This window comes from Corvus cornix, chromosome 6, assembly GCF_000738735.6.
Source record: "Corvus cornix cornix isolate S_Up_H32 chromosome 6, ASM73873v5, whole genome shotgun sequence".
NCBI lineage: Eukaryota > Metazoa > Chordata > Aves > Passeriformes > Corvidae > Corvus > Corvus cornix.
In genome coordinates, this window is record NC_046336.1 from 12,409,505 (window position 1) to 12,420,299 (window position 10,795).

The 10,795-nt window shown below is 42.1% G+C and overlaps 1 protein-coding gene across 1 annotated transcript; it reads right to left on the reverse strand.

Annotated features, from left to right (window-relative positions):
• On the reverse strand, positions 1–10,616 carry TAF5 (TATA-box binding protein associated factor 5). Its single transcript, XM_039554166.1, is given in 12 exon segments — positions 1–1,933; positions 2,214–2,391; positions 2,541–2,718; positions 3,630–3,794; positions 4,829–4,958; positions 5,557–5,677; positions 6,187–6,322; positions 6,769–6,932; positions 7,597–7,912; positions 8,612–8,852; positions 10,098–10,250; positions 10,253–10,616. Coding segments are annotated over 12 exon segments (2,364 nt in total). The 3' UTR covers positions 1–1,715.
• Between the last annotated feature and the right edge of the window lie 179 nt (positions 10,617–10,795).

Here is a 10,795-nt window from a genome sequence, read left to right on the forward strand (position 1 = left end):
AACTATTTCTGATTACTTTATTTCTCTTAGAGTTGTCACAGTTACAAACTGCTCTTGGTTCCATTGCAGCCATTAAGGGCAGTAAATGTCTTCTTGTAACATATAGACACAAATTACGTGGTTTTAGTATTTATTATATCAAAAGTATAAAACTGTACAAAGTACAAAGGCAGAACGTGGCAGTGTTTTCTTTAAGCTGTCAAAAACTACTTAAATCTAACTGGTCATATTGAGAGCTAGGAAATTTTGTTGAGGTACCATTACACAAAAGAAAATCAAAACAATTTTTACCCTTTTGTCTTTGAAGAAAATGTCTAGGTGACCTTCCTAGTGAATTTTCCACTTTACTTTTATGTATAATGCCTGTAGTATACTTTAAGAGTTAGAGCAAGACAAGAGATGAAAGAGGAGGTAGTTCTCCATTTACTTGACCTTAGAAATTACAAGTCTTGTTTTTATTTTCACTAGAGAGCCAGTAGATTGTTCAAGTGTCCAAGTCCTTACTGTGAAGTAATGAGGAACACAAACCTGCATAAATTTCTCTGCATAAATTTTTTAAGAGATTAAGAACAAAAACCAACCCAAGCCCACACCCCACTGGACCTGGCCTTTGGTGGTGATGTTTTTGGTTCAAAAACACAGATGCTCTTCCCAGTGTTCTGCATGTTTTACTCTTCTTTAGAAATAAAACACAGCTTTATTGGTAGTCCAGGAGGACTCACTGGGTACAATGTTTTCGTGGAATTGTCACTCAAGAGACAAGCTGGCCTTTCAAAAGCAAACTGATCATGCACTTTTCCTTTCATGCTGCTATAATGTTTCAATTTCTTGGCTAGTTTTACTGGGTTTTTTTGTTAAACGTTATGCAGAAAGGATACAGGTTTTTAATATTCTTTTACATCTAATACAAAGTAAAGGGTTCAAGTCCACTTTTTTAATAGTGACTATTTCAGTTGTGCCTCAGTTCCCCTTTTTATTTTCTCATACAATAAAGTATGAAAGTAAATAAAATTCACATTGCACTTCTGGTTGCTTATCACACTGACAGCACTGGCTACCTTTGAAAACAGTAACAAGATCTGTGTTTCTGACACCTTAAAAAAGCACATAAATTTGAAATCTTTTCAGGACTTAGAACTTGGCTGCATAAAAATCATGCATGGAGCTCCGCGGCAGTTCCCCACAAGCATCGGGCTGTCGGGCCCGCTCCGTCAATGCCCTGGTTGTTGCTGTGATCTCACCACACCTGCTGCCCAGCCCAGGCTGTAGTGAATCAAACTACATTCTTCTTTCCTGAAAATGGACAGTTTGCTTGTGTTTGAGACTGATGAAACATTTGCTAACCATAAATTAAGTGCTTTAAAAAAATCTGAGAACACATGTCAAGGCTGTTAACTTTTCACAAGTTTCAGCAGAGCTCAGTACCACCTCTGGGAAGAGATGGCTCATTTCATATGTACATATATCAATGTTATCAAAAGCACCACAAACAGTTCCTTCTTTTACAGCCACGATGTCTTGTCAATCTCCAGCATTTTCAAACTGCAGATAAATATGAAACAGCAGAACTGAGAAATGCTGCTTGCATTAATTACTTAGTTTCATTCTCCCTGCAACAGACTCGTGGGGTCCTTCTGTTCAAGATATTCCCCCTTGTCTCACATCCTGAGGTCACTACTGCAATGACTTGGCACAGTCAGTCTCAGCTTCCCGATCTACTGTGAGCTGTAGGCTCCCGCAGCCAGCAGCAGGTTCCTGCGTGTGAAATGGAGATGAACAACCGGGGTTGATTTGGTCATGTATGTGCCCAGTAGCAAGTCCTGTGAGTTCTCAGGCAAGTTTATGTGTCCAGTGGCTGTAGTAAAGTCATCAGTTTCTAAATCTTCAAATGCCTTCACAGCATCCCACAGACGAACTGTGTTATCCATTGAACCTAAAAAGAAAAAAACCCACAGTTTAAAGTAGTTTATTAATAAAATGGTACATAAAAATGTTTCTGGGGAGCAAGTTAACAGAAATTAAAGCTCAGAAAGCAAAAGACTATAGCAAGCCTCATAGCATACTGAATGCACACATAAAAGTTACCAGTCCTCGCTGCTTTTGCTAAGCAAGTGATTCTACTTTGTCTTTCTCAATTTAAGGAACTAATTATATCATTTCTCTTCAGAATTATGGAATACAATGGACACTTCAGTGTTCCTGGTGAATTTTACCTGATGCTAAAATCTCTCCATCTCTACTGAATCTGAGTGCATAGATAGTGTCAGTGTGCCCTTTCAATTCGCCAACCATCAAGCCATGTCCAATATCCCACAGCAGAACTCTTCCATCTGTTGCTCCAGTAGCCAGGAATCGCCCATTAGGAGAAAATGCCAATGAATGAATTGGTCCCTAAAACAGACATTGGGGGGGGGGGGGGCAACAAAACAAAGTTAATTAAGTCTACTCATATTCAGTCAGTCAAGCTGTGTTCAAAGAACTGTTTAGAATCTCAGCACAGAAATAAAATCACTTTCACACTGTGAGTGATCTGCCTTTACCTTATGTCCAGTGAATATTCTTACACAATTCCCATTCAAAACATCCCAGAGCCGTATAGTCCTGTCTGCTGAGCCCGTAGCAATATAGTTGGAGTTGGGATGAAATCGGGTACACGTCACATCTGCAAGATGGCCAGCAAAGATCCGTAATGGCTGGTAGTGATCTGTTGCCCACAGACTGAAAAGAAAAGCTTTATTAATAAAAGAACTGTAAAGGAGTTCAGTCTCTGTACCTGTTGGAGCAGCTCTAGAGGAAGTCACAAAAGTGCTCAGAGGGCTGAAGCACCTCTGCAATGAGGAGAGGATGACAGAGTTCAGCCTGGAGAAGAGCTGGCTCTGCGGAGACCTTGTTGTGGCCTTTCAGTACTTAAAGTACTTAAGTACTTCAAACTTAATTAGAAGAAAGATGGGGAGACACTTTTTATCAGGGCCTATTGCAACAGGACATGGGATAATGATTTTAAACTCAAGGAAGGTAGATTTAGTCTAGATATAAGGAAGACATTTTTTACAATGAGGGTCATGAAACCCCTTGGTGACCCAGAGAGGTGGTAGATGCCCCATCCCTGGGTACATTCAAGGTCAGGTTGGATGGGGCTCTGAGCAGCCTGATCTAGTTGAAGATGTCCCTGCTCATTGCAGGGCTGTTGGACTAGATGGCCTTTAAAGGTCCCTTCCAACCCAAACTGCTCTATGATTCCATGATCTGTTGCACAACAAGAAAAAAAACAGTAATTGTGGACTGATCTCTTATGGGTCAGTTTATTGAATTATCAGGATGTTTTTGTAAAAAATATACTTTTCAGAATGGAGAAATAAAGAATATTCTGTCAATTTCTTCAACAATTAGAGGAGAATACTTCTAATCAGAGGGTCACATAGGAGGACATCATCCCTTTAGTCATGAGATAATATGTGTGTTGAAAAAATAGAAAAACTGCATTAAAACATTTGCTCAGTATTTTAATTGACATAAAATAAAATTTATTTTCCATAATAGAGTAGGCAAGAGTATATCAGCTAATGACTTTCAGCGTTGATCCACCACAAACTGATCCAGACAAGTGAAAAACACATCCAGTTTCTTACCGAGCCACTCTGTCGTGTCCCCCTGACACAAAGTAATAACCATAAGGAGAGAACTGTGTATCCCAAACTGGATAATTATGTCCTTTATATCCCACCAAACACGTGAATGTTTGGAGACTCCACAATCTCACAGTGCCATCCTCAGAACAGGACAACAGATAGTTCCTGTCACAGAAGAAATTATAGCATATCACATATCAAACTCACACAGGGGCTGTATAAAACATTGCATAAACACTGTGAGATGTCCGTGACAGAACTGTCCCCTCAGCAGCACCTGTTTAGCATGTCACCCATAAATCAGCATTTCAGTGGGGTAAGCAACAGTGACCAATTCAAACAGAACCCAGTCCTAGGCCCTTATGCAAAAAAAGAGATGATTTGACATCGATGATTAATTCTGATGGCACTTAATACTGAGGGGAACAAGGGAAAAAAAACCACACCACACAGGAGGTCTTTACTCAGGGATCCAGTTACATGAAAAAATGACTAGTAAACTGCTACACTATGTTATTTAAAAAAAAAAAAATCTTCTAATACAATTCTGAACAAAATTTCATGATTCCCTGAAAAAGAATTCATATCATGCTCACGTTCTCAATTAATAATTATAGACTATATTTGTTCCACACAAAGTTTACTTCTCAGCTGTGTTTCTGTGGTGGCTGTTTCCTGACTAGAACCAAGCAAAAGCAAAACCTGAGACATCTAAACCTCTTTTCCACTGTCCAGACTCCCATCATTACATAAAGGTTTTAAATCTCTTATTTGAAAGGTACTGTTCCATACATTCTGAAAATAAAGTCTCAATAGAATATGAGAAACTTGAAGGGCAATGATGTGCTACTGAATCTTTAAGTTTTGCAACACTCTAAGTTAAATCAATGCTGCAGTATTTTTCCTCTCTATATCTCAGTTAGTTAAAACCCAAATTAAACTACAGTTTGCAAAGCTGTAGTTTTGCCATCTAAATCCTAAATCTCCAAAACAGTGCTGGTATCCTCAGCTACAGTTGATTTCAGTAATAGCTGAGAGATCAACATCCTGAGCTTTATGAGCATTTGCACAGTTTCTTACAGGCTGCATGAACAAGAATTGCTTTAACCAGGAAAAAGTTGCATTAAGAGTATGTTCTCATTCAGTAGCATGCAATTAAAACTGAAGACAAGCAAACTAGTTAGCTTGTAAATGTTTACCTATCAGGACTGAAGCTGGTGCCATAGACAGGTCCACTGTGACCATATAAAATCTTCAACTCACTTGCTGTTTTTTCATCCATGATCCTCTCCAAGACATCATCTGATTCTTTGTCAATGAGACTGAGGTCTGCAAGATTTCAAAGTTCATGTATCAGAATAACTGTCAGAAGTTCAAGATAAATGTCATCATGACATCATCTCAGTTAAATACCAAGATTAAGAAATGTTTGCACAGTATCCAGCTTCAACCAGAACACATTTTTAAACAAGCAGCAGAATTAAAGCATGCTGGTTTCCATGAATTTGTGTAGGTGTTGAGCTTCTCAGAGTTCCAACCTTCTCAGAGTTCCCTTCTATCATTTCTCCCATGGTACCTCTAGTGTCTCCCCTAGATCACCTAACCCCAACTGTCTATTACACCTTGTAGTTACCACCCCGTTAAGCAGCAAGATGGGTAGTTCCACACTAGTTATGACTAGCTCCAAGCTCTGTGCACTGACCACCTCACAGCAGGTGTATATGACCAGATTTCTCATTCCTTTAAAACTGTTTCTAATGGTAATATGTAAGATGTGATCATATATCTGTGCACATACTGTTTCTTCAAAGTGAAACATCTAACCACTGCAGCCAACTCTCCTGCCACAGGTATCTTTCCCTGTTCAGGCAGAACACAAATGTCACAAGTTATGCAGGCTCCTATTAGGTGTTACTGTCTTAATTACCTGCTGCTGTTTTTACACTACGTAGCTTTTTTGGAGTCACAGACCACACTCTGACAGTAGAGTCAGCAAAGCCTCCTACAATCATGCTGGAGTCATCTGTAATATCCACTGCAGTCAGACCCTACACACAGAATATCCAGTTATATTGTTTGCATCTCTAATGATATATTTCAAATATTACAAAATCCTAAGAGTATTAAAAAGGTAATTTGACTTAATTACAAAAATAGAGAGAATTATTCTAAGATAAACATAAACACACAGGAATTCTTGCCCCATTAAAAATAAAGCTTTATGTGTGAAGCACAGTCAGTAGTGACAAAGAGTATTGCTTTCCAGTATTCCAGTGCAAAATATCCTACTATGTTCTGTAGGATACACTTAGGGTCCCATAAAAAAAGCAAAAGAAGGAATTATGGCAAAATTCAAGCAAAACCAAGGAACATGGAAATTTCATAGTTTAAGGAGTCTTTGAAGAGAATTTTGAACATTTTGGAACATAAACTTTGCAATGCTTAACCCAAATACTCCGATTACCCTGGCCAACACTGTTATGTCTTTTTTCTTTAACAAGAGTGATGCTCATAATTTTGATTCCCTTTCCCCTATTACCCAAACCCTTTTACCAACCTGGTAAGCATTAAGGAATGTGTAGAAACAGATGGAGGGCAAGCACTCTGGTCCAAGACGCACTCGCCTTGCTGCTTCCTTCATATTCATTACTTTATCCAGCTTGTCAGAGTCTTTCAGTTCAGGCAGAGGAATTCTACACAAGAACCACATGTTTTTACAAAGCAAAAGCACCTTCCTTATTGTTAATCCAAACAAAGACAGTGAAACGGTCGCATGCAACCCCATACTTCAGTATTCAAACACAAAACAAGAATTAGAAAAAATGAAAGACTAAGACTGATGAGAAAGAGAGCCAGTAGCTTTCAGAATTTCAGACAGGTGGTGCAATAAGATAAATAATTGAGGGTGAACTGAAAAGATTAGTGGGTAACCAAGTAAAATTTCATCAAGGGAAATCTAGATTGACTTGAAGAGCAGTGACATGCTATGGGTTCCATGACCTCCCTTACAAGTCTTATGGCTACAGCTGTGTACAGCCAAAATAGCCGAAATGCTAAAACTACCATGTCAACAGCAATGCAGATTTGGCATGACAAGACTGGATTTTAAAGACTTCTCTACACATCATTTCCTTGGTACCTGTTTTGGGGAGGAGCATTAGGGTCCTGTTTTTTACTTTTTGACCCTACGTTATCTTTTTTAGGTTTTTTCTTCTTTGGCTTTCCTTCCTCATTTTCTCCTTCTTCATCTTCATCATCCAAAGGCACATCAAACTCTGGTTCTTTAAGTAAGCCGAAAAAAACCTACAAGCCAATAAAAAAACCACACAAGACAAAACAGTAATTGCTGTTCTTACTGAAAACTAAATTTTTTAATGGTAACTTTTCAATGGGATAGTCCAAGAAAGAGAGTTGCCCCCTTAAAGCTGCTCTGTTTAATATTACAGCATATATTACTGCTTTGCCCATTAAAAATGTAGTACATGTTCTTCTGGTTTACCCAGCCAACTGATCTGGGCAACTATAAGTTCTCCCACCATCTCTTAGCCCTTCCTTAAAGCTGAATCCCCACCCTACCTTATTTATTTGTATAGTACTGTGGTACTACACACACACAGCTCTCCTAGTAACAACTGGTAGCAAGTCAAAATTACATCTGCTGCACAAAAGAAGCCAAATAGTCAGGTGTCCATTTTAAAATTCCAAAGTAATTAATGAGTTCGTTTAAGTTCAGTTCAGTGGGCTGAACACAAGGTCGTCTCTCAAAAGGGTTCAGCAGTTTTGTCCACCTGACAGCAATACATCTTGTTCTCTCTACTTCTGTCAACAACTGTTTGTACAGTTCTCTTCCTTTGTTCTGTTCATGCTGGTTTTTAAGACCTCAACTTACAATTGTCAGTCTATACTAAAGTATCTCCCTGAAAAACTAGGGAGATTTGTAAAAACTGCAACAATCTTTGTCTCCTACCTTTGCTTTATTAGCCTCTCGTTTTGCCTCCCCAGCCAAGCTTCCAACCATAGCATCTATCTGTTGTTTACTGCGAGGCATTCCATCAAAGATATCAATGTAAAGATGCTCCTGAACAATGTTCCAGATCTGATTGTTCTGCTTTTCCTGAAGATGCCTCTTCAAGAGTTGGTAAGAGTCACGGGAAATGCGCAGCACAAACTTGCTTGTTCGGAAATCCAGCATGGTCTCATTACCTTTCATATGTTCTTTTTTGGTTAAGCTCGACAATACACGCAGGTCATCCTGGTAATAGCACTCCTGATCCCCATGAAATCTATTGAAACAATTTAAGATACGATAAAAGGTTTAGTCACTCAACTTGTTATAAAATAGTTGTTGCAAGGGACATTTCAACTATTTATAGAAGCATTTTTGCTGACCCTTTGAAGGGAAACAAAGTTATCCTTTAGAATTGCAGTATTTCACAATTGGTCTGAATCCACAAAACAAATTAAATTCTATTTTCTTCTCAAGTGATAAACAAGTGAAACAAAGTAAGAGTACGGAAAATTATAGATTAGCCAGAAATTAATTTCTTTAAGCTTATTTGAAGAATTTCAATGTATATGCTATGATATCAGCAAATACTTATAGCATTCATTACTTTGGCATCTCAGTGCAAGCTTCCAGTGCTAAAAAATGACCCCACAATCTTTCCCTAAAGATTCAGAATCTCTTCATTGATACTTTTGCAGCAAAGAGCCCATTGGCACACCATTAATATGGTTCAAAATCTGCCAGTGCACAGTTCAGTAGTTTGCACATCTTTCTAACAGGAGATTGGAAAAGAATTTAAGAACAGTTACTACAACCCATTGCAGTGTTACTTCAGATTTCAAATTTCTTCAACTTTAGAGAAGAAATATAATACATACCTATATATAAGTATATAAATCTATGCTACGATAGCTCACAGATTTAGCCAAAGTAGCAAACACAAAATAAGGCAAATGTACAAATGAAAATTAATTACCTTTCAAAAAAAGACTTTGCCTCACTCTCATGTTGATTGTAGACCAATTCCAAGTACATGTGCACAAAGAGAGGATAAAAGAGCTGAGACAATTCCGCCCGATGACAGTCCAGGGAACACTCGATGAAGTGTTTCAATCCACTGTAGTACTCCTCGTACAGCGTCGGGTCCCCTTGCTGGTTGTAGGCCGACAACACCGCGCTCACATCCGGCTGATCCTCCACAACCACGGCGCCTCCGACTGCAAAAGCACCAGCCAACAACAAGAGCTGCTCAGACAGTCTGGAAGAGCCAGCAAACAAACAGTGGCCACAACCCCCTGGTCAGGTGAGTAAAACACATCCTGTGCGTGTTCAGCACCAAGTCTAAACAATACAGGTGAGAGTTGGTCCAGCAGCCAATTCTCCCAGCACCTCCAGCAGCTTTTTGGACTTTCCCTGCCAACAGCTGCTTGTAGGTAGGCACTTAGTGCCTAATTCAGACAGGATTTTAAGTGTAAAGGAAGAACCCAGTAACATCAAGAGAATTTTACTGATAGGGCTAGAAACTCTTAAACAAGGAGAAGAATGTAAGACACACCCACCATAATTATTTTGCTTCCAGTAAACAAGTAAGTTAAGTAGACTAAGTGAACAATTCACCAAGACCACCACACAACCATCACAGAGCAGGGACACTTAACACTCTGACAGTTCTGTTCTACACAGCAGTTGTTACGCACTTCCATTGCTTTGTCTTTTATATAAAACAATCATATCTGGTGATGTCAGGAACAAGCTGACTTTATGCTGTACACTGACTGGAAGTCACACTAGCAGTTCTTGAAATTTCATTCTTCTGTAAAGCTGCCTCACAGAACACCTTGATTAACAACACTTAGAATTGAACTATCCAATGGACATCTCAAGTACTCAGAAACTAGAAAAAGAAATGCAGAAAGCCTCATCTACAAATATCCCATGACTATTTCACCAAAACGCAGCCTGTACATCAGACCTCTGTTCTCAAACCTGCGGCCAATCCCCACTAACTACAATGGAAAGCGCCTATTCCTGCTACTCTGTTAGTTGTGATGGGACACAAAGACAAGCGGGAGCACTTTTTACTTCACAGTGCTCCCTGCAAATACGAGAGACACCCTGTCCTTGGTCCCTTGCTCCAGGATATCCAGCTTTCCTTCCTCAATTTCTCCTTCTTCATCTTCATCATCCAAAGGCACATCAAACTCTGGTTCTTTAAGTAAGCCGAAAAAAACCTACAAGCCAATATTGACTTGTATGGGGATTGTATGGGGAAATGACACAGCCAAGGACCTCCCGGAAGACCGGGGTAGACTCTCGGTGGCACCGAGGACCTGACAACCAACCGACCCTTGTGGCCCAGCATCACGGAGAGCCCCCGAGGCTGCGAGCAGCACACGGGCTCCCCACTTCCCGGGGTTCCCGCCGAGAGGAGGGACCGACCCCGCAGTCCCCGCGGGTCTCACCTTTCCCCGGCGGCACGGCGGCAACCGCGGCCACCCCGGGGCTGGAAGTCGCGACAGTGGCGACGCTGCCTCCTATGGCGACGGCGGCAGCGCTAGTGCCCCGGCCGAGCAGTGCCTCGCCGGAGTCCGCGTCGCTGCCGGAGCCCCCAGGAGCCCGGCGCTGGCAGGGCTGAGAGCGGCGGCACCCAGGTCATCGCCGAGCAGGCGGGCTTCGCGGCGTAGGATCTCCTCGGACTCCCGGAGGTTGCTGCGCCGCAGGAACTGCAGTACGGCCACAAGCGTCTGCCGGTCCAGCGCCGCCGGGGAGGCGGACGGGCCCGGCGCCGCGGGTTTCGGGGGTGCTGCATCCCCACCTGCTCCCGCCGCCTCTCCCTCCGCGGCGGTGGCCGGGGCAGCGGCGGAAGCGGCGGCGGCGGCGGCGGTGGCGGGAGGCAGCGCGGGTGGCGGCGGCGGCGTCCCCGCCTCGGGGTCCGGCTGCGCCGCCACCACCTCTGCCGGCTCCTCATGCAGCGCCGCCATCTTCGCCGCCTTCCATTCGCCGGCGGCGCACGGCCGCCGCTAGGCGCGGCCGCCATTGCGACAGTGAGGGCAAAGGAAGGGCACTGCTGCCGCTGCCTCCACAGCCGCGCGCGGCTTCGTTTTGCGACGCTGGCGGAAGCGCTTTGTGGCAGCGCGGGAGCGGTGAGGGGCGGCGGTGC